Consider the following 24992-nt stretch of genomic DNA (forward strand, 5'->3'; position numbering starts at 1 on the left):
GCAAGTAACCAGACCATCACAAGGATAATAGAGATGCATCCAGGCAGTTTAGAGCATCCAATCCACTTAAGAACACATTAAACTGGAGCACCTGGAAGTAACCCACATAGACATAGGAGAACAAGCAAACTTAAATCTTTTTTATTTGCTGTTGTAAGCCAGTGGGGATGATAACCACTCATGTGCATCTACCTGCATGTGTGCATCTTCATCCCGTGTGTGTGTGTGTGTGTGTGTATCTGCTTGTTCTCTTACCTGCAGTTTACTGGTTGTTTGTGTGCATGAGTCTTAAAGAACATAATGAGTGCTGATCCCACTTGTCTGAGCTGGTCTCGGACAACAGGAAGGACAATGGGAAGACAGCGGGTGTGGGACTGGGTGGTAAACACTATCCTGCAACTTCTGTCCTAAGTCACTTAGTAGAGACAGAAAGAAAACTGTTTGCTTATAAGTAGGTATCCAAAACTTTAAAATGCAAGCAATTCTGCAGTGAGTTTAATATTGGCTTTAACATTTGCATGGGATCTACACTCTGTCTCCTAGAGTAACCCATAATAGTATTTTAAATATATTAACAGTTGTTAAATTAGATTTAAAAGTGTGTGTGCTGGATAATATCCAGGTATTGAAACTAGGTTTATTCTGACCTTTCTACTTTAATGAATTTTTATGATGAAGGTTGAACATTTGGGCTTGGCACTAAAACAAATCTCTCACAAATACATGCCTGTATTTGTGTGTGTGTGTGTGTATGCCAAGCATGTGATGTGTGTGTGTCCTACTTTATCAGTCTGTGTAAAGGCCGGGTCTTATCATTGCTATCTTCTCTCTCTCTCTCTCTCTCTCTCTCTCTCTCTCTCTCTCTCGTTGTAATAAAGCCTTGAGGCTGGCTGCTGTGTGTCTGTGTGCTGGCTGTCTATCTCTCACCACCAAGCAATGCCAGAACCAATAGCTGCCATGAGCTGGACAAGTGATGTTAATGATGGTGACATGAGCAGTATGGACTCTTTTGGATTCAATCAGTAATACTTGTGATTGAATAAGATAAACGGTTTTATCGGTAAGGTGGTTTCCCTTTACTTTTCTCTGGAGTAAAGGAAGAGACCCAGCCCAAGGCTGAGGAGCTGAAGTGCAAGAGTGAGAAGTGCACGTTGAAAGACAACACTATAAGGACACATGGAGTCACTGAATGAAAGTCCTTGTCTCTTTTTTGAGCCCACCTCTCTTGCATTTCTCTCTGCTCCGAAACTCTGACGTATAATGAAGGATTTGTCTATGTCACTGTGACCTCACTGATACTCTGCTTTGCCACTTTTAGGGTGATAAAAATGCTGAGATGAAACAGCTTTAATTCATGTTCTGAATGAAGTGAAAGGAAAATTGTTGTCAGCTCCCCTAACACATGCATGTACACGTGATTATACACACACACACACACACACACACACACACACACACAGAGAGAGAGAGAGAGAGAGAGAGAGAGAGAGAGAGAGAGAAAGACAACTCTCCCATGCAGCCCACACAGCAGCCCTTCTTCCCTTTGCAGTAAGCTGTTACTCATCACTACCCAGTCTGCCAGTCTGGTCCACATAGCCTTCCAGGAATGCCTCAAACACACAGTGCCTCATACAGTTAAGCCAACATGTAGTATTTGCAGCATTCGTTTGTATATCTGAACTAAATCACACTGCTCTAAATCTGATCATAGCGTGTATAATAGTGCTTTTGCTTGTGGGTATATGTATTAATTTATTCAGCATTCAAGGTTATATTCTAATTAGATTATCTGACCATGTACTGAATCAGTTATTGTTTGTCTTGTAATATATTTAACAAGATCTTAATAGGGAAGAGGGTATATTTTTTCTGATTAAGGCATTTCCTTTCTATCCTGAGACAAAAGTGCCATCTTAGTATTGGCTCTGCTCTCCAGAGCTGATGGGTGTATAATATCCACTGTTTACTCTTGTCGTGGTGGCCCTTGTTATAGGAAGGACCTAACCAGTCAGCCAGGGGCTCCCAGCATTAAGTAGTTAAGCTCCACTCTGTTGGCTAACCATATTTAAGCAATGGAGTATTAGGACAGTGTTTGCTTCTTACCTTCACACTATCTGGGAGGCTCTGCTGGTCACTTTGTCCCTTTAAAGTCTCCAAATCCAATCACTTTGGGTATGTCATAATGATAGCTACAGAAACTTTATATGAATGTACAAACAACTATTCTCACTGAAAATCAACATTTATCAACACTGGAAAATTAGTGGGGTAAGGATATATTTTTAAAGGAAGAGGTGGACATTTTGGGAAGTAGGCTTATTCGCTTTGTGGCTGAGAGTTAGATGAGAAGACGATACCACTCTTCCTTCATAACTATCCATTCAATATGAAGCTGGAGCAAGGACAGTTAGCTCAGTTTATCATAAAGATTGGAAAGAGCTAGCCTGGCTTTGCCCAAAGGTAGATCTGACGTGTTAAATAGATGAGATTTACAGGTGCTGATAGGTTGGTTTTTTAATCCTTTGGAAGGAGTCAGGCTAACTGCTCCCCCCCGCTTTCAGCCCAAGCTAACAGTGTCTTGGCTGTAGCCTCACATTTAACAGACAAACATGAGAGTGGTATTGATCTTCTGATCTAACTTCGGCAAGAAGCGAATAAGTGTATCTCCCAAAATATCCAACTATTCCTATGATGATGTTGCCAGTCATTGCCATTTTGTTGACCCTTAGTTCAGATGTCACAAATAAGAGGAACGTGAAGATGAACTAAAGCTGAGATAGCAGTCGTTTTCTTCCACAGTAACCTGCAGTTTTGTAATGATGAACAGTGCATTCTGAAAGCAACACCACAGACTCCATCAAATGACCTGAAGCCTTGTTTTTCACCTCATCCATGTGTCGCTCACTTCCTAATTGTTTAATTTCTGTGCTTATCTTCACAGGATGTGACCTCAGCTTGGTGTTCATTCTTGTGGATGAACCTTGCAGCATCCCTGGCTGCAATGCTGGAGGCTGGGGGATATCCTATAGGTGTCTCGAGGGCAGTGGGGTGTTTATTCAGGCAGAAACTTTAAGTATATCTTCACATCCAGTGACATTGTGGGGGTGGAGCTGGACTCTCTGGCAGTGGTGTCAGAGAGGAGGATGCTGGCCAAACTACATGCCATCTTAGACAGTGTCTCCCACCCACTCCATGACGTGCTGGTCAAGCAAAGGAGCACCTTCAGCGGAAGACTCATCCCACCAAAAAGCACCACAGAGCACCACAGGAAGTTATTCCTGCCTGTGGCCATCAAACTCTTTAACTCCTCCCTCTAAGTGTTAGTCTGTATGACCCTAGGTCACTAAACTGGACATTGATCATTACATCTCTGCCATACTTGAATAATTGTGCAATATTCTGTGTACTACTCCCGTGCAATATTTAGTTTTCCCATGTTAGTTTTTCCTATTTATTGACATTGATATGATATACCTTCATTACTGCTGTGCAATATCTTAATAATCTCAATAAGCTACACTTAACTCGACAGTACATGCACCACTGCTTATTACTTATTTTATTACATTGTATTATTATACTGTATTATTACTTATTTTATTACATTGTATTATTATACTGTATTATCATCATCAACCGGTAAACCCACTTGGTACTTCACACTTATTTTATCTTATACTTATACCCACCTGGTACTTAATTTATTTTCTGACCTGTTTATATAGTGTTTTATAGTGTATTATATTTTTTGCTAGTACTTTCTCCTGTGTGCACTGAAGTAAAGGCGAGCTACTGTAACAAAGAGTTTCCCTTCGGGGATCAATAAAGTATTTCTGATTCTGATTCTGATTCTGACATCATTACAGGTCAACATGTACAATTGCCGGAGAAACTGTATTTTGTATATCAAGTGGCGTCTGTTTCTCTATGGCCAATCTTAAATGTAACATGCACCAATAAACTGCGGCAGAAAACGACACTAAAATTAAATACTGTATGTATGTAACTTTAGAGACCAATACAGTAGTTGTACGTGTAGTAGGTTTTTAATGAAGTTATTCATTCCTGAAAATACTGTGTGTATCTATGTGTTAAGCATCCATGTGAATTTTATTACGAATGAAAGATGAGCACCATACAGCAAGCCTCAAGCATGACTGGTTGTGTGTGTGTGTGTGTGTGTGTGTGTGTGTGTGTGTGTGTGAGAACCATGTGCAGTGCCATAGCAGGGCAGTGTAGCGTGCAGTGCAGGAGTGAGCAGAGGCGGCCCAGGCCAGGACGGCCCCAGTACTCTGGTAATCCCTGCGTTTTCAGGAGCCCTGGCCCGTACTTGATGAGCTTGAGCAAGAAAAAGGTTGGGCTCTCTCGTGTGTTTCTCTCGCTCTCTGTCCCCCTCTCTTTCTCTTTCTGTCTCTCACTCTTTTATTCCCCCTCTTTTTCTCATGCCCTCCCCCTCCTCCCCGTCCCCTGGAGCCACTTTGCGAATGAATGGATTCCAAGTGTTTACTCAGCGACTCTGCCTGTCCATCTGTATTTCTCAGGATTTCATCAAAAAGAGGAAGAGAACCTGTAGACCAACTACCCTGAGAGACCACCAGAGACTTTAGGTGGACATCTGACAGAAAACTGGACAATATGTTAGGGGATGCATTGCTCATCTCTGTAATTGTTCAAATACACATGTAGACTGTACTGTAGACTGTAAACTTTGATTAGCTTCTGTCACAAACACAACAGCCTTATTTCAGTGCTTTCAGGGACATTTTGACACACACACACACATTCAACTACTGTTTTTTACAGCAATGTCTTATTGGGTTTAACTCTCTCATAGAAGTAAAAATGAAAAAAGACTATATTACTTGTAAATGTCACAAAATTCATCAAGGCATCAGCAGCAGTTTTGAGAATTTCGGTCTATGTACACATTCACGTTTGGGTGTATACAGCATGATGAAATCAACAAATTGTTAAATGCCCCAAAACCAGTGTCAGTGTAGTTGGTTATGTTGGATTGATTTATTTGGCGGTAATGATAACGTTATTCATTCTAATATGCCAAAACAGCATATTCATGCTCATTTGTTTTTAGTATTTGATATTCTAGATTCTCTGGTCAGGTTTACACGTTAAAGTGTGATTCAGGCTAAAATTACAAAACAGCAACCACTGTCTCCAAGATAGGCAAATAAAACATAATTGTTTGAAGCTATATATTACAGTGAGATGGAACCACAATACCCCAAGTTACAGTTCTTATCATCAATATGAACCTGAACCAGCAGGGCTTCAGCACCTGCATAGTTCAATTTCAGGGAATCATCCACGTTCTGACTTTCTGTAACCATGCTGTTGTCTGTCCACCATTAAAATAAAAAGTTTACAAAAAATTATTTCCTGTCTTTATTGTCTGTAATACATGAGTTTAGACAATTGTGTGTTTATGTATGTGTGTGTGTATTTGTGATCAAAGAATATTACAAGATTACAGCTATAGTAATCAACTTGTGGCTTACCTTGTCACCATAGTTCTTCCCAAGAAAACTTTTTTTCTTATAATTACAGTGAAGTAAACTAAAAGCATTTTTCAAACAGTGCATCATTGTACAAGGCTCTCCTCAGCTGTTGCATAAGAGGATGCTGAACCAGCCCAGAATTTAGCAGTGAAATAGCAGAAATAAGGCATTTTCAATCCTCTCTGTTTAATTTATAGATCCTAATGAATTCCCAATGTTGCAAGTCAGCAGCACCGTGTATTGTGTGTGTGGTGGGGACAATATCAGCCATTTTGTAATCATAGTAACACAGGTTTTCACTGTACCCAAAAAAAAAAATGCATGTGCAATCGTAAATACATAAACTGACCACAGCACAGGACAAGTGTATGGGGAGCATATGGGGTGCAGAGAGGTATAGGGAAGCACTGGCGGGGTGGTTTAGGAGAAGAGGGGATTAGCAAGAGGCCGCAGGCCCTGAGGCAGAGGGCCCGTTTCCTGGCCTGAGCCCCTGTTTGTCCTGCCTGACCTGGCAGCTCTGGGGGCAGATCCTGCTTGGATACAGCCCCGCTCCCACGCCTGTCTGAAGCTGTTAGCCACTGGCTGTCAGTAGCTAGCTGGGCTTAATGTTGTCTGAGCTGCGGCTGGGTCGGGATGGGTCCATCCATCGGGGGGGTGGGGGGCAGCTACTTTGTGTTGGCGGAGTGAGGGTGACAGGGGAAAAAGGCATCCAGTAAGGCAGTGGGCGGTTATGATTAATGACTGTGGTTTGATTATTGCCACCATATTTTTTTCAATTCAGCCTTTTACAAGGTCATGTTATCTTAAATATAAAGCCTCTGCCTCTTCTTGGTACTCTCAATCTGTCCCTCTACAAGAATGTATATCTACAAATGGGGGACAAATTAAAGGAAAAACCAACATAAAGTTTCTTAATAAGATGAGTGACCAATATATATTGGCCTGAACAGCTTAAGTGCACTTTGGGATAGATTCTATATCATTCTTCCAAAAGACATTCCCTCATTTGGTATTTTGTTGATGGTGGTGGAAAACAGTGTCAAGCAATCTGGTCCAAAATCTCCCAAAGGGGTTTAATTAGGGTGAGATCTGGTGATTATGAAGACCATGTATTTTTATACTCAAACCATTCAGTGACCCTCTAACCCTGTTATGGCACTCCTTTATTCAGGTTTTCCTTTCATCTGTTACCTGTCTGTAGCCTAAGCCCTCAGGTTATTAAATGTGCATGCAACACGATGACATTATCAGCCTGCCTAGCTGGGCTCAGTCCAGACATCGTATCATTTACAACAGTCCACAATACCTCTCCCATGTTGTTAAAAGTGATGGTAGCAGGTCACCTACATGTGTAGCTTGTGATTAACTTCAAACCTCTATTTATCAATTAGAGGCACTATCACATGCTTGTATTTAAAGGGTGTTGTCTGCATGCCGATTGTGTGCAGAACTGTGTTTTGACTTAAAAATCCATAAGATAATACCTCTCCTCTCTGGCCAGGGGACTGTTTGATTATCACTCTTCAAAAATGAAAATGAAATGAGGGGATATTTACTTTTCTACCCCAAAAGCTTTGATAGCTCAATTGCTTGTTTTCAGTGGCTTGTTATTATTTTTCAATTGGTGGATTGGCTGTTGGGTTTGCAGTAGCACAGAGCAGCTCTGTGAGTGTTGTTTCTGCCCTGGATATACACAAAGCTGTCAGTGAAAGCCGGGAGAGAACAGCAGAGAGACAGACAGAGAGAGACAGAACGGGTCATCAATAAATCTGTTAGTGTCTCAAACATTAAAAGCTACATCTAATAGAGTTCCAGTATGGTTTAACACATCACTAAGTCATGCTTTATGGGTAATTACTATGATCTATATAGGCTACCCAATACTTTTTCTGGCCTATGTGATACCATGGACATTGAGGTGATAAAAGGCCTTTTCAAAACAAAGTATTTTTATCAACTAAATCCTAAAATCCCTTTGTGAAAACTGACATCTGAGTAGGACACAAAAGTAATTACTATAAGAATATAACATAAAGAAATACTAAAAACTCCATAACTGTACAATCATGTGATTCTACTGGCAAATGGGTTATCATGGGGAAGAGGGATATTAAAATGTTCTTTTGGGTTTTGTCCTCGTGCTTCCATCGTCACTGGCGAGCCAGTGGCGTCATTCCTGCCCTGCTTTATAAAACTGTCAACGCCTTTCTCTCACCTGGACTGACACACACCACCCCAAACACCAGGGAAGGACAGGGGCTATATTTGGCCAGAGCAGGGGATCAGTCACTGGTAGAATACGCACCTAACTTCTTGTGTATTTCACGGGCATTTTCCCCAGCTGATCATTTCGACCAAAAGAAGATCATTACATTGTTTCTTTTATGAATCTTGCAAATTATTCTTACTTCTCTGGCATGTGCAACATGACCGCTGAGACGCAGCACTCGCCTGCCGAGGCGAGTCCTGTTGTCATGTCTCCAAATGTGAGCCTGGACTCATCGCTGCCTCCGCCGCCTCTGATGCTGCAGGCCCGGTCAAAGGACAATGTTTTGATCAAGTCTGAGCCCCGGGGGAACAGTCCAAACACGGATGATGGAGCCGCTCTGGGGCAGACTGAGGAGCACCTGCCCACCGGGAGCCGCCGGAGGAAGAGGCCCGTCCAGAGGGGGAAACCTCCCTACAGCTACATCGCTCTCATCGCCATGGCCATTGCCAACTCTCCCGAGAGAAAGCTCACCCTGGGGGGCATTTATAAGTTTATCATGGAGCGGTTTCCTTTCTACAGGGAGAACTCCAAGAAGTGGCAAAACTCCATCCGCCACAACCTCACCCTCAACGACTGTTTTGTGAAGATCCCCCGGGAGCCCGGCAGACCAGGTAAAGGCAACTACTGGACTTTGGACCCCGCCGCTGAGGACATGTTTGACAACGGGAGCTTTTTGAGGAGAAGGAAAAGATTCAAGCGCACAGATGTGAGCACCTACCCCGGCTACATGCAAAGCTCCAGCGCGTTCACCCCAACTCCAATGGGCAGGCCCTCGTACCCTAACACCCTGTACGCTGGGATAGGGTCTGGTTATGGCTCTCAGCTGACTGCCACATCCCCGCATCCGGGCATGCTCCATCACTACCAGACCTCCGCCGGGGTCGGTCAAGGACAGTCGCGCATGTTCAGCATCGACAACATCATCAGCCAGCAGACGGTGGTGCAGGGTGGCCCAGGGGGAGAGCTCAACTCCCAAGCGCTGGGGCTGGGCGCAGGTGACCTGGGCTCCATGACCTCCAGCTGCTCGGTCACCGGCACCGACCCGTCTGCGTGCTTCCAGACCCAGACTGTCAACCCCTCAGCGAACATGCTGAGCAGAAACAGCGGGAACCTCACATCCAACCTGGCTGCCGGGTACCCGTACTCCTCTTCGGCCTCTCCTCCAAACCTGCCCACCATGACCCAGTCCGGTTTCTCAGGGAGCTCTCAAGTGTACTGCTCCGGCAACCGGCTGGCCCTGCGCCCGGGCTCCTGCGCCGAGCACACAGAGCAGCTGCTGGGCCTCTCCAGCCCCATGAACTCCTACAACAACACCTACATGAGACAGGCCAACTTTGCGTCAGGGTTAGAGCGGTATATGTGAAACAGTATTTGCCCAAAAAGGTCCTAATTAATTATAGGCTAGTCCCATATTAAAGGAATTTGCCCTCAATGAGTTCGTATGAGATGAAACACAATAGGTCTGGTAACACAATATAAAAAGAACCCTATCAGAATATTATTGGGAAGTAATATAAATGTCTTAAATTACCTACTATTATGTCATAATAGACTCATTAAACGACAGATTTATAAGTTCCTGTAAGAAATTCGGTGATTCCTTTTTGCCGAGAACAGAAACGATGACACAAAATGACCGAGCCTCATGATAAAACATTCCTATTTTAAAAGGTGTAAAGCCATTTAGATCCGTTTGACACATTCCATGACTGTATCTCAGAGAGTTTAATGTGTTTTATTGTGCCACATTTCGTTCATATGTGTTTTAGAGTTTGTTTTGAAGTTTACATGTGTTTGTTTTATCATCCAAGTCTTTCATGTAAATAGTTTGTTGATGTATAAAAACTTTATTAAAAGAAAAGAGTGTTATCATTGCTGACGACAGGTCGCCTGAAATAAATTCATTTTTACAGTAAAATAAACGTGTTCTTTATTTGCGACAATTCAAATCTTTTTGTCCTAACCTGCAGTTTAGGACATGTACGCTATCAATCAGTAGAAAGAGTTTTTTTTTTTTAATTAATCCATAAATACAGCTCAGTCAAATTGATAACATGAGTGTCCTCATTTAGAACTGATGCAGACTGTATTCTATTATTAATATTTGAAGATGTTTAAGACCAAACCAGCTCAAAAATATGTCCTGGATTCATTTCTTAATTTGTAACAATCAGTCATGAAATCACACTTGAGAGAAATTTTAATATTGCCCTCTTAGTAAAACAAAACTAGATTATAAATTAAGTGTTGGGTTGGGCCATATGTTGTGAAGGATCATAGTTCAAATATATTTTTTTTATCTTATACTAACACAAGGTAAACATAAACTTAGCAGCACTGATGTAATTTAAAAGCCTAAATGTATTTTTATTATAGCTAAAATGTGTTTTAACGTACAAATGAGATACAATTCAGACACAACGTACAAATCAACATTTAGACACAATGATAATCTAAAGATAAAGAGAGGGTTATTCATCATCATCAGCACACATGAATTAAGAAACAAAAAATAAATTAAATACAAAAAATCAAGGTTAGGAATAATTAATTTAACTTGTCATAACCACTCAAACAGTGTACAAATAAAGCACAAATGATGCAAAGTGTTCACATCTATTTAGCTGTAACTGGGTTTAAAATCTGCAATACAGGCCTTCTAGTCAAAACTATATTGTACCAACAACACAATGCCTAAGTAAAGGATGTTGTATGAATCGCTTTACACTTTAGTCTGTTACATCTTCAGTGTTTCTATAGAAATAATCCTGATTACAGTTTAATTTGTAGGTTGACGGGCTAATTTGTTTTTCCTCATACTTAATTCCTTAATTTTTAATTCCACCATATAAAGTATTTATTCAGAATGTTAATGTTAATTAATTTAAGTAGTCTCTTTCCCTTTTTAAATTCAAATACTTTGTTACTTGTGAAATTGGTGTTTTAAGTCAGTTTTAAGTTCCTAAAAATATTTTTTGATTCAAGGGTGTGTATGAACATGTAACACATACTCTTTCAGTGCTCATTCACTATTTCTCTCAGTATCAAAAATAACAAATCTGCTCATTGTTCACTGGTTATTATCAACTATATTACTAGCTAGTAGTCATTCAGATTTTAATTTTGACTTTCTCTGTTAGTGTTCTGTTGAAATGAGGTTCAATTTTGTTGTTCAAAAAGTTGTTCAAAAACAAAGTACAACTCACAAAAATAATTCAAAGAGATAGAGAAAGAAACAAAGAGAGAGACACAAAACTGTATTAAAAAATACTATTAATCGTAATAAAATGCTCTAAGTTTGTTTTTGCTCAGGTTATGAAAGCTTCCAGCTATCAATAACACAGCTATGCCTTTGTATGTATAACTCGCTAGACAGCTAACGGCCAGATGGAAGTTACATGTTAGGACTATTACTATTAATGTAAGGTCCTCATGGCTGCACTTCCTGGTCTGATATTGAGGCCCTTAAACACTGCATCTATACTACACTACTAATCAGCTATTGATCAAAGGGGCAGATGCAGGTTATGCTACAATTTCTGTGGGGGCCCATGATACAATCAGTGCTAGTGTAAGGACTGTATTATATTCAAACTACTGCAGTCCCAGCTACTGTTCTTCCTACCTGTTGCAGGAACTGCGGTACATTTTGCCTCAGGGCCACCTAGTGGGTCAGTCTAACCATGCACATGATCATACATGGGGCCGAAGCAGTTAGCATTGGCCCGGTTGTTCGGTTTGAGGACAGTCTCTGATAAGTGGGACAGCATGTTAATAAAGACCAAACAGTAAGCCCAACTGCCTTTAAAAAAAAAATCTACATCCACATATTTCATGACCTGGGAGCGTTACAGATCTTTTAAAGCAGTTAGTCAGCATGGTCAAATTCAAAGTGTAGGCCTGCTCATAACCATCTAAACCTCATCACTCCTGTTTAATACAACAACTGTTTGTTCAGTACCAGTGAACAAACAGTTGTTGTATTAGACAACATCTGTTTGTTCACTTAAAGAATCAAACAGGTTAAAAACTTTCCACCACTAGATGGAAGCAAAAGCAAGATGTTCAGCCTGTGGGCTTGTTTTCACTCTCATAAGGATTTCACTTTGCAGTTTGTGAGTTTGTTGTGATTCTGATCAGTTACACTAATTCTGGTCAAAGGTCAGCAATGAAACTAAGGTAAGCAGATAATGATCTCTTGTGTTCCAGATGGTCGTTTTGTATCTACGATCAGTTGAATCAGGCATGATCTGAATTTTTTATTGTGTTTTGCTGTTTTTATTGCGTGAGGAAGCACTGTCGGACATTTAAGGTGTTCTGTGTTCATTTGTTCACACTTCAGTTTGTGATTTCCTCCTTTTCCCAGAATTGCTTTTGTTAATTGCCAGAGCCTCTGGCACCTTTTCTCTGGCCCAGAGAATGGGTATGAGTTTTCTGCACTAAGCTTTGGTTTTACATGAAGAGGGAAGGGCAATGGTAGCAAGAAAGCATAACTTTTTCCAGTTGAGAAAAGAACTGTACATGGATGAAACTGCTAATTGTTTGTGACTGTTGAGCATTGATGCAAAGAGGCAGTTTGTACAGAATCTGAGATGTCATTAAGAAGCTGTTAAAAGTTTGGCACTATATCAGTTTTTGTTTTTCATGCTGAATTAAATCTTTTTAGAATTACATGACAATAAAGTCACCTTTTCATGTGCACAACCTGGACTCAAGAATTATTAGGGGCTGACTTCAAAACTGGGACATTACCATTGACATTTCTAAATGAAAATGTTTATTCAACAAAACTCACTGTGTTGGAAATATATCTGGCCAGTTGTCTGAAAAACAACAAAATGCAAAAACAACAAACATGCATCCAGAACTGCTTTTTAAAGAGAGCGTTTCTTCCTGCAACTCAATACAGCAGATAATCAAAACATCCAGGTGCTCCCTGTGGCATTTCTATCCATTCTTGGCTTCATTTTTTTTATTTTATATCATGAGAGTTTTTGAACATTGTGTTGTCATGGCCTTGATGTTACAAATGATCTTATTCACTAATACTTTGTGATGAATTTAAAACATAGAATCACAAAGTCACAGTGCAGTCTGCTCCCTTAACTTTAGGCCAAGTCCTATTAGTCTCTGTTTAGGACAGTTCTTTTCATTTAACCTCCTGGTGTTGCAAGATGCTTTATAATGTTGATCTCACACTCTGTCTGAGAGCCAAATGCAAATCTAACAATGTCCTTAAGTATCGTAATGTAGGATACATGAATACTTGTGCACACACTTAACAATTTATATAGGCTGCTTTATACTGCTCTGATATATTTTTAAAAAAAGACTATATTTCCATGTGAACGTGGGGCTACTGTATCTTATTAACAAGTAACTGCTAGTTAATAACTTGACTTTGAACTTAATTAGCCTCTTTCTCAAAATTTCAAATGTTTTACTATTTGCCCCATGTTTGTAGACACAGCACTGGCGTTTACTGTCATTGTTATTATTAGGCTACCTTAACAACAGCAGAGGGCGCTTCAGCCCCACAAACGGCAATGACGAGAAACCCCTCCATCACGGATCATAAGAACCAAAACCCCATTGAACCTTTAGAAACTTGAAAAACTGAAATATCCTTCATATCCTAAATTTAACTAATTCGATAAGTTAAGTAAATAAAACATCGATTAAATAATGCCTTTTCAGCCATATGTCATAACAAAATGAAATATGTGCTGCTACAATAACAAGAGTTGTAAATGAAAACACTATACATACACTTACTATAGGCCTCCTACACTCACAAAAAAAGTTTAAGAGGGTCATGTAGACCATCTTTTATTTACTGATTGTCAAACACAATATTGGCTACAGATGTTTAAAGATATCCCAACACAGTATTAATCAACAAGTCTATAGGCATAAATAATAACAGTTTCCATATCCAGGTAAATCAGCTGTGGCCCGGGTTGTGGAAGACAATGTGAGAATAAATAAATAGGCCTAAATAAATCAATCAATAAATAAATACAATGTGGACATTTTTTTTCATCCTATGGCGGCAAAACCTTCGACGAGTCTAGGAATTAGAACAAAAAATATTTCATAATATAGGCTGCTCGTGACACCTGGAGAGAGTAATGTGTCGTGTCTGTCGGGCAGCTGTCAGGTGGGTCTCAGTGCGTCTATTTCAGATTTTAAAAGGCTTGACAGGCAGGTCAGAGAAGAGGACACACGGATCCGTCAGGGCTTCTGAGGGGTATTTAACAAGTTGCATGCTTGACTTGCACTTGATTCCTCAGTGGAACAGTCATTTCCATCACCAAAGAAAAGGCATACATAAATAAACAAACAATACTCCGTTATTCCCTGACAAGCCACAAATGTAGTCTATATTTAAACGCAATATATGTGACAATCTCTATGGTGCTTGACCCATAAGATGAATGGGGTGCTGATGTAAATCCATTACAATAACTCGGTGTTTCTGCAGCGTAATGAACTGGAATGTCAGCCTGCTCTGAATTAGCCCGCACACATTACAGACGCATTACACATTGTCATCTGCTGGCCTTTCACTCCTGACGAAGACGAATTGGAGCAGGTTGCAGCTGACTATACCCCTGTGCGCCCTTGTGAATTATGCAGAAAATGCAGATGAATAATGTTGTGACTTCTTGACAAGGAAAGGACAAAACCCGTGAGAAGTGATCAGGGAATTAGGCTAATGGCCAAAACCTTTGAGGGGGAATTCAATCCGGCTAAATCCGCCTATTTATTAGAGAACACAGGGAATAGTTTGTAGTCTGTTTATCTAACACCTTGAATAGTTAAACAAAAACTGGTGTAACAGATCAAAATGTTTCAAGTCAAAACAAAACTGTAAAATATGAATTAAACGTGGAATGAAAATAGTGATAATGGGCCTATTTAGAATGTATTTATTCTAAAATTAATTTTTAGTTTAAAGGTTATAGGCGAAAATCTGATGTATTTCATTTCTGAATTCAACAAATACATTGCGTTTGAAAAGGAACGAAATATAATAACACTATACTACTACTACTACTAATAATAATAATAATTTGATGAACCATTGACTATTTGCATGTGGACTTTTTACATGTAGGCCTACATGTTTGTACGTTACACGGTTTGCTTTTAGGATTTGCCTTTCGACCTAAGTCATTATCTTTTTCTTCGATGGCCATTCTGAGCTTTACCTGCAAATATTTTTCTGAAATTTGTATAACTTAGGCTACTGTAATCACATTACATTAACAAATGGGGGATTTGATTTGACTGTAAAAATATTGATATATGCTTTGCTTGTGTTTGTAGGCTATTTCATAAAGATCACAATCACCATCATCGGAGTACACCTACTTATCTCACCTTACACTACAAAAAAAAGTCCATGTAATTGAGTCGCGTAACCTCATGTTTAGAAATAAAATCGCATTTTAAAAGATTAAATGAGGAATTTCATCGTTGGGCTGTAAGTGCGACAATTTTGTTTTTAATGCATTTTATCCATATTCCTATCTTTTAAAATAAATCGTCAATATATTGATAAAGCACAGAATAAAGGAGATCTCCGACTATACTAAGTAAATGAAAAGTTGAATTTTTTAAAACAAGTTATGTAGAGGAACACCAGATACTTGTTTTTTTTTTTTATCGAAATATGATTTTAAGATTCAAAAGCAGATCCTTATATTACTTTTTGCAGGGTGACTTCGTCCAGTTCCTGGTAACAGTGACTCAAAGACCACGTGATCAGCGTGGTCCTATAAATACCTTTTGAGAGCTAAGGAGGATAGTGTGATAGTCTGGCTGGATACCTACCCAATCCTGTGCGTAAAAGATATTTTGGAAAGATACTTGGATATCCAAAAGTAGCTTTTTAAATGAACTACAACATAAACTGATCACAGACGGACACAATCGCATCTAAAGAAAACGCAGGTCCAGACTGGTGCCAGATCGATCGATGATCTTTTGACTGTTTTTTTACGCCTGGAAACCAGAAGTTTTCTGCTCGGTGAGAACCTCGCACCGCCCTGCTTGACCAGCATCGGACGACCAGGAGTCGCCAAATCCACAGGTCAAAGAGTTATTTATCTTTTCAATAGATTCTAGCCATGTGTGCATTCAGTAGTTGGAGATAAAGCTGCAGCAAAAGTCTGGTGTGGTTGTAAGGGGGAGAGGGAGAGTGTGTGCGCGCACTCGCTCAGTAGCCTCACCGGACTAAAGGAGGAGGAAATCTGGGAGAGAGGGGGAAGAGAAGCGGCGTCTCCAAGGATGACTTTAGGGACGGATATGTCAGACAGCTCTGCATTGTCCGAAGATGTGGACATCGATGTGGTCGGGGGTGACATATCCGTCGGAAAGGACGGAAAGTACATTCACCACGAGTTCAACTTGGACAATGACTCGGACGATAATTACTCCCAGAACGCTGCCGAAAGGGTTTCCTCTCCCGGGCTCAGCAGCTCCGACTGCCCGTCAGACCAGACGGGGTCCAACGCAGAAGTTGGGACCGTGATCGGGGAGAAAGCCAGAAAAAGTGCACTTGTGAAGCCACCCTACTCTTACATCGCTCTGATCACCATGTCCATCCTGCAGAGCCCCAAGAAACGTCTCACTCTCAGCGAGATCTGCGAGTTCATCAGCAACAGATTCCCTTACTACCGGGAGAAATTCCCCGCGTGGCAAAACTCTATTCGCCACAATCTCTCCTTAAACGACTGCTTCGTGAAAATCCCACGAGAGCCTGGCAACCCCGGAAAGGGAAACTACTGGACCCTCGACCCTGATTCCGCAGATATGTTCGACAACGGGAGCTTCTTGCGCAGGAGGAAGCGCTTCAAGAGGCACCAAGCTAATGAAATCCTCAGGGACTCCGGTGGCTTTCTGCCCGGGTTTGGATACGGCCCGTATGGATACAATTATGGACTTCAGCTGCAGAACTTCCACGCAGCCCACAACCCGTATCACCCACACCACACAGGTAGTTCATTCCCATTCTCTAACGCTCCCTGCACCTTGCCCCCATCAGCCTCCATATTCCCTGCGCCGCATCCCCTGCCCACGCTTTTAGGGGCCGATTTAAGAAAGTCCTTTTATCCCCAACTAAGCCCATCTCTGCCACCTCTCAAGACGGACTCCAGCACCCCGAGTCGACCTTCTTTCTCCATTGACAATATCATCGGTGCGGCCAACTCCACCGCATCTTCCTACGGCGCACAGCCGGGCAGCCAGGCTCAGATCCTGGCCATGTTGACCCCAGCACTGGCCTCTGCTTCCAGCCATTTGAACCTATCACAGGACAGCATATTGCAACCCGGGCCACAGAGTCAGACTTTTTCCAGCAAAACCCCGAATATGAACACTTGTCCTTTCTAGAAAAAAATGGTGAGAATGCCCGCTTTATTAAAAAGCCAGTAGTGGCGTTGTCCTGTTTGAAGGTAGGCTGTACATTCTTGGTGAAATAAGAGTGTTTTGGCTCTCCCCATTTCCTAACAATGTAGGTGGAGAGAAAGGCTTATTTATGGTTTGTAAATATGTGTATAATATTGAGAGACAAAAGCGAGAGAAACTCGGAGAAGGATCTTTTTAAACAATGCTGGCCTGCAATCTGGCAATGTGGCCTTCATTTGTCAGTGGGAGAAAAAGAAAAAGATCCTGTTATTTTAACATAAGTTAAAGGTGTCAGCCGATTTTTAAAATATAGCCTAATTGAGGATTTTATTATGATTTATATTGTCTTTATTTTGTGCGTCGTGAGAAAATGACACTGTTGTTGTTGACATAGGCTGACAGAGACGGCAAACTCAGGTTTTACTTAGAAAGCACATGGAGACAAAGTTGGGTTTCTGACACAAAATAACCATTTCTCACTACCCCTCCCCCGTCGAATCTCCTCTACACGGTGAATTTGTGACTATCATTTCATGTTGTCGGTGGACATGTAGGCTATGTGGTTTTTTGGTATAAAAGAGCGCATTACCTCTCTCAACCTTTTACTTGTTGTTCGTTCATATTTCACAATTTAACTTGTGAAACATAGGCTACAGTATGTCATGTGTTGCCAATAGAGAGAGACACCTTAATGTTCATAGGTCATTTTTTTGTTGTAATGACAAGAATAATAAATGTTTGTGAGTTTGAAAAAAAATCGGTTTTTTTATTGCATGGGTAAGTTTTTGCTCCATTAAAAAAGGGTCAATAAAATAGACTAAACAGCAGCACGTGAGTTGAACTGAATAAATCAGGCTATGTGCTGTTTTTGCAACCATTTTTTAAACTTCACTTCAAATTGTTTTGAAAGGACTCACATCTCCTAAACATGCATGTTGCAGGGTTTCATTTCAAACCAGATTTATTTTAAGTGTTTCCTTTTAGTGAAAGGAGATTTTCATATGCTATTTGTATTAACCCATTTGCACATTAAGGATTAATCTTAATTATTTATTCTCCTAAATATAGGCTAATTAATCCAAGTGTGGACACTGGCTAATTAGCTACAAGGTGTTCAGACTAAATAGATTAGTCTCTTAGTAATGCAGTTCATTAAGACTTTTTTTTAGGTGTGAGAAACGCACAAAATTCAGATTAAATATTTAAAACACCACAGTCATGAATATCACGCAACAATGGGCAAGTATTCCTCTTGTGTGGCTCTTGCTCGCTTGTAAAGGACCATTTTCTAGCAAGTTACAAAAGCCCCAAATGAATGGGGACGTTTGCAGGCCGCGGCGGTCTGTAATTGAAAGTGAACAAGGATATACCCACGGTCTTTTGGGTTTTCGTTGCTAATTTGTAGCAGCATTTTTCATCAGGCTCCTAATCCACCATAATGCGGCTTTTTGGCCGTTTGTTGATGTTGTCAGTGTGGACCCCTGGCCCAAGAGAGTGAATGTGCGCACAGCGAGCGGTCCCCTGTGAGACCAGCCACACACATTTTAGACCCTGAAAAGCAATCTTCTCTAAAGGCCCTCGGTTTGCTCCGCTTTCATGTCGTCTGTGTTGTCTCGGGATACATATAAAAGAAGCAGTGGGACTCGTCCGGCTACAGAAAACAGGCCTATTGGTCTTTTTCAGAGTTGTTGGAGCACATGTTTCCAGACAGAAGGGGGTGTAAAGACTCCTTTATTTACCAGATCTGTGTGCAAATGGTTAAATTAGTTTGTGGGTGTTTTGACAGATGATTATTAAGGATGAAGGGTGGGAGGGCTGACTCCTCTGTTTTCCCTCAGCACAGCTCACTGAAAGTCTTTGAAACGAAAACCAACACATGACTACTTTCTTCATCCAGAACCCAGCCTCTTGCTTTCTTTCTTTCTTTCTTTCTTTCTTTCTTTCCTCTTCTTCCTCGCTCCCTGTGAGTGCAAACTGGACAACTGATAAATATCGCGTAAAGATTTGGAAAATCATTTTGATCAGAGCTTCTCCCGCTATATCCATGATGTTAATTGATATCCTTCACATATCATTTGCAGAGTAAATGAGGTGGAAAAGAACATCAGCAGACTATTGAAGTTTTCTGTGCACACTCGCCCTGACAGGGAGTCGTTACTCACCGCATCAGTCCATTAAAACCCACATGAAGCGTTTGCAGAGGTGGTTAAAAACCCATTTAAATAACGGCAGGGACGAAAACTAGGCCAATAAAAATCACGAGACACAAAGCATAACGCGCACGCGCATACACACGCACACAAACACACACACTGGATCTGCTATGGGGAGGTTCAGCCAAAGGCACAGGCTTTGAAAATAGATGATTTGAGACTGAGGCCACATTTCTACGGATTTTCAGCTCAAATGCTCAAAACACTGCCCCCCTCTGCTGTAAGATTACAGGCTCGTGACCAGAATAGACCTGGAACTTACTCTTCCTCAAACCACCGCACATTAGACATCCGGGGCGCATCTTTCAAACGCCCTTTCATTTTTCGTGTAAGTCCTAATCGAATATTATCACCGCTTATATTGACACGTTACTTCCCGGTTTCCGTGCGGGCTGCCACTTCACGACCGCCCACAGTTTCAGCACCAGAGTGTGTGTCTTTATTTAGGCACCGAGACGACATTCGTCATTTTTTTCGTGACGTTTTCTCAAACGAAATAAGAAGTGAGCGATATGTGAAGTGACAGCCAAATGACTCAACAGTCACCAAAACACATTTATACATTTCAAGGCAATTCCCATCTCTTTCTAACCGCTTCCATATGCTCTGTTTGGGCGTAAACAGACTTAAACCCGTAAATATAATTTATTTATATAGACTTAGGTGTCAACACAAATAAATATCTTCTTGTCACACTAAATATTTCTCCTTATAGGGATTCGATGGGAAAATATGATTAATTATTATTATTATTATCATCATCACATTTTCATTAGAGTTTCATCTCAAACAGCGCGTGACAGCAGGGGATTAAATGAAATCGTTTCGCTTAAATCTTTCACTACCTTGCCAATAACGTTATGTCCCTGATCGATGCGTCTTGCACTGCATGCTGCGTCTTGAAGGACATGAGGACAGAGGCTGTGCTGACACCACTAGGAAACCGTGTGTGTGTGTGTGTGTCGTGTGTGCATGATGTGTGTATGATGTGTGTGCGCGCGTGTGTGGGGGGGAATAGAGATGTCAGGCTTCTAGTCTTCAAGGTCACGCTCGTCATTTGAAACTGTTGAAAGCCATTCTTCCCTGACTGTATATAGAATAAAAAATAATATAATGCATGCCCTCCATTAATGAGGCATATAGGCGTACCGAAAATACACCTTGGCCTATACATTAATTTAATTAATAACGGTTTATAATGGTGTAACGGAAGGGCTGCATCATTAACATAGTGAGAAGAAACAGACCAATGAAACTGACCGTACCGGCCTAAATAATTAATTCTGCCTTTTATCGGACTGATTTGTCACGCAAAAAACCCCGATGTTGCTAGATAAGACAATCAAGACACACTGAAAGAGCAGGTGCTGTGGCGTCTTTAAGAAGTTTACAAAAGACTTACATGTGGGGACACATTTTTAGATTTTGAAATTCGAAGTTTCATCTGAACCTTAAACGGGAATCTCCTGAACGTTGGTAAAAAAAAGAAATGCCCCAAAATATAGACACACTAGGCCGCAGATCCTGTTCAATTGGAAGGCCTATTTTAGGGAGTGTACTAATAATCAAAGCAAACCACTCACATTTTACTTTTTGGGACATCCTGGAAACTCTCATCCCGCCCTATCTCTCGCACACGCACATGCGCGCGCACACCCACTTGTCTACAAAGTCTTGACTTGTGGTCCCCGACTTTGGAGACCGTCTGAATCCCCTAAACCAGCAACTTGTACTCCATTTTCTATGAAACAAATAGTACTAGGCTATATCTCTGTTCTCCCCCCACCCCTCCCTCTGTGAAGCCTGTGTGTGTGGCTGTGTGCACGCGGCAGACGAGCCTCCTCACCCCCACAAAAGGAATGTTGGCCCGGTCCGCGGCTCCAAGGCCTGGAGGAGAGGCGAGCCGCGGCCTTAGCTGCACCGCCGCTATAAATCACAGCCTCCCCTCGCTGCTCCCAGTCTCCCCGCAGCCTCCGTGTTTTTGCAACAGACAGAGGAATCCTTCGCTTAATTAATTTAGAATGTGTAAATAAAGCGAGGACAGTGAACTCCCCATCATCTCTGGAAACACAATATTAACTTTGGAAGATCTTCGCCCCGCCGACTCTGACACACTAAACGAACACCTGCTGCAGGAAAAAAGACGAGGGCGCGCGCATGCACGCGCACACGCACACACACACACACACACACAGTGTCAGAGAGCAGGGGTATTAATGACTGCAGATATTAGCCTGCAAAGATCACCAGAATATGATAGCAGGTGATACCCATTCAGGCCTGTTTTAGAAGAGTGAGGATGTGTATTTACTCTCAAGTCTGGTTGGTGTAGGCCTATTTAAAAAAACAAACAAACAAAAAAAAAAATTTTTTTAATCATGCCCCCTGACTGAATCATGGTTTCCATTTGTTGTTTTTAAGTTTTTGATTAGATTTTTGTCCCAAAAATATTTCGATCGATTAAGATTGAATGCATTATAAAATTGTTATAGGGTTGGGGCAGTGTTGAAATTAATATCTGGCTTTGGAGGCTGTCTGTGATCAACAGACATGTGACTGGTGCGCAAGTTTGTTACACCTGACCTTACTGACACGTATTAGGCTAGCGATAAGAAAAGTGATGAGACTCTTAGATCAGCCACCTGATCTGACAGCAAATTACGCACATTGGCTGCAAAAGCACTCCACCATAATAACACATAAAACACACGAGGCATGTCTTGATCCATTGACCGATACGATACACGTTTAAAACTGATCATTGAGATTCAGAAACAACAATAACAGCTTAACAATGTGACCACTGGGCAGTGGTAAACAATAACACAGACCCCATTCATAGAAACACTTGTGTATACGTGTAAATGTATAGTTTCATTTTTTTTTTTTGTGTGGATACCATCACACTTTCAGGTTTATCACCTGCAGAAATGGCATCATTTCCATCATTGGGCTTCTCTAAATAGTTATTGTATTAACCTAAAGATGTTTAATTAAATTTTTGATTACAATTTCCATCTCTTATAACCAACCGCAGGTGTAGAACTTTTGCAAAATGTAAAGGTTAATTATCAGTTCTTGTCTATACTAACTATATCACATTTATGGGAGCTCAGGTGGTCTGATGTGGGGGAGAGCTGCCCTCTGGCTCCCCTTAATTCCAGCACTGGTGTGAGGTAAAATCAACATGGACTATTGAAACCATGTAATCTAGAAACTCTACACATTCACTTACTGTACTATTATTTCATGAAATGAAACTTTTTTTTTTCTTCAACGGGGACCTACTTGGTGCCTTTCATCGTCCCCTGGTGGTACTCGGACCTCATCAACTCCTCTCCTGGGTTTGGCTTTACCAGGGCGCGCTAAAGGAAAGGCGAGTGTGCAGCACTTTTCTTTATTGCTCTGATAGAGAGGCGCAGCTGCTGTTGGTGTGTGTGCGGTGTCATGCGGGCGCTTCTACTGGCTTCTTCCATTTGACCTTTGATGCCAGCGCATTCGACTCACAGCCAGGATCCACTGCGATTAATGGCGGTCCGACCCATTTATTATAGCCAATAATTATTGATTTGGGATTTAAACGTTTTTTTCCCTTGACGGTTCCTTATATGCACCGTGCAGATACATTGTTTAATTTTCTTCCAATGGCCAAACAAAAAAAGTATTAACATGTATTTATGGATATTATATATCATTATATATAACAATTTAAATTCAATTACATTGAGGCAAAAGTAGAGTTTAGCAGTCTAAACCATAAATAAACCATTGGACTTGCTCTTTCATTTCACTCTTGACATAGGCCTACGTTTTTAGGTTTCTGTGTCAACTCATCTTAAACTCAGAGCATTAAAATAAAAAATGCTTAAAACAAACAGTAGCCCATGCATGTAAATAAGACATTTGAGCCTTATTAGTCTAGTAGTCTAATTAAAATCCGAGGACAAATGTTGCCTTTTTATTCCTTTTGTTAACAACAACACACATGTTGAACACATAAAGAAAGCATTTCCATCGAGTGCAATCGAGACAATGTAAGTATTTAAATTAGTCTGCTTTCTTAACTATCATAGGCATTGGCATCCGCTTAATGGTTTTAAAGTGTAAGGATTAGGCTATACTTCAAACGTGGAGGTAAATCAGTGAAGTTAAACAAAAGTCAGCTCTGGGTGTGATGTAAAAAATACCAAGGACACTGCAGCCTCCTGTGTCGCTTATGAAAGGTGAAAATGAAACTTTGTTGATCTAATCTTTTTCAGCGTGAAAGTGTGTTTTCGAAAAGTAGGGGGAAACCTCGCGATAAAATGGAAGTTTACTATCCAGAGTGAAATGCGATCATGCTGAGGTCGTGGGGCCAAACTTTTTAAGACTAATGTTTATTTAGAGAAGTGAGCGCTGTCTATGGGACTCCCCGTTCTCCCAGATTGCTGCACTAATGTCTTTACCATGCCTGAGCAGCCCACCAGCAAGACTGCATGCAGCTCTCTGCAGCCTGTTGTGGCCCTTTTAAACAGGGCTACATTCAGTGCAAGATACTGTGTTCTAAACCAACATTAAAACCAGGCTGAAAATCGGCAAGTGGATAGAACAGAGTTTACCTCCATACTGGATGGGCTGCCTTTTAAATAAAACATTCAATACTAATTTTGACACTATGAGATCCTATTTTGCTTTGCCCTGAGTCACTTAACTTACTATTTTAGCCACTTATAACAAAAAGGTTTTCTGATATATTATTTAACCTCCATAGACTTTCTGGTTACTCTGCTTGAGTTGTGATCATTTTGATAAAAACTGCAAGATCAAACCTTTGGACTCCTGTTACTGAAATAACAGTATCATCTTCAGATACAATTGAGTCCTAAGATGCTATTTGTTGTCATGAAAAATAACATGATAATATTGAATTGAGCTTTTGAGATAGTTATGCCAATCTTTCTTAATCTCCCTTATTTCAAAATATTGACATAATATTCAAAATAGTCGTGGTTAAACTTGCTACATCAGCGAAATTGCACTGGGGAAAAGTGGCATCATCTCACCCGACGTTTTGACTAACTTAAAGAAGAAAAAAAGTTTCATTATGAAGTGTAAAAACGGACATATTTGCAGCGCATTTCCCCAGTGCTTGGAGAGCAGCAGCGTGTTTTCTTACACTTTGTAAAATTGAATTAGATACGGTGGGGAATCTGACCTCCCGCCAGACCCGCATATTTTTCACCCCTCAGGTTTTAGTGTTCCTTGGGTATTTTTGTTTTCTCAGCTGGAACTGCCATTAGACATTGTGTCCGTGCCGTCCATTTCTATCTTTACCATCTCTCCTCTCTAACCCCCTCACCCTCTCTCCCTCGCATCAGGGTCCCCCCAACACCTCACTTTCTCCTCCTCTGGGCAGCTCACACCACGCCACCAACGGTGATCTGAGACGCAGACTGGCCAAGGCTGCAGCAGGCAGCCCTGCAGACCTACAGGCTTGTGCACAGTGCACACAGTGCACACAGTGCACCCAGAGGAAAGCACATGTATACACAGAGGAAGTCATGTAGGCCCAGGACCTCCTGTCAAGTGACAGCGCTAATC

The 24992-nt window shown here is 41.1% G+C and overlaps 2 protein-coding genes across 2 annotated transcripts; both read left to right on the forward strand.

The window, feature by feature from the left end:
• Nucleotides 1-7746: 7746 nt before the first annotated feature.
• On the forward strand, nucleotides 7747-9680 carry foxe3 (forkhead box E3). The gene has a single exon (XM_044198795.1). The coding sequence runs from the start codon at nucleotides 7901-7903 to the stop codon at nucleotides 9146-9148; it is 1248 nt and encodes a 415-aa protein (XP_044054730.1). The 5' UTR covers nucleotides 7747-7900; the 3' UTR covers nucleotides 9149-9680.
• Nucleotides 9681-15591: 5911 nt separating this feature from the next.
• foxd2 (forkhead box D2) lies at nucleotides 15592-17956 on the forward strand. The gene has a single exon (XM_044198798.1). The coding sequence runs from the start codon at nucleotides 16081-16083 to the stop codon at nucleotides 17182-17184; it is 1104 nt and encodes a 367-aa protein (XP_044054733.1). The 5' UTR covers nucleotides 15592-16080; the 3' UTR covers nucleotides 17185-17956.
• The last annotated feature ends 7036 nt before the right edge of the window (nucleotides 17957-24992 follow it).

The sequence above is a fragment of the Siniperca chuatsi genome, linkage group LG6 (genome assembly GCF_020085105.1).
Source record: "Siniperca chuatsi isolate FFG_IHB_CAS linkage group LG6, ASM2008510v1, whole genome shotgun sequence".
In the NCBI taxonomy this organism is placed as follows: Eukaryota; Metazoa; Chordata; class Actinopteri; order Centrarchiformes; family Sinipercidae; genus Siniperca; species Siniperca chuatsi.

Bases quoted from the DNA above. Each gene is read 5' to 3' on its own strand.
- foxe3 (XM_044198795.1), top strand. From the start codon at position 7,901: ATGAATCTTGCAAATTATTCTTACTTCTCTGGCATGTGCAACATGACC.
- foxd2 (XM_044198798.1), top strand. From the start codon at position 16,081: ATGACTTTAGGGACGGATATGTCAGACAGCTCTGCATTGTCCGAAGAT.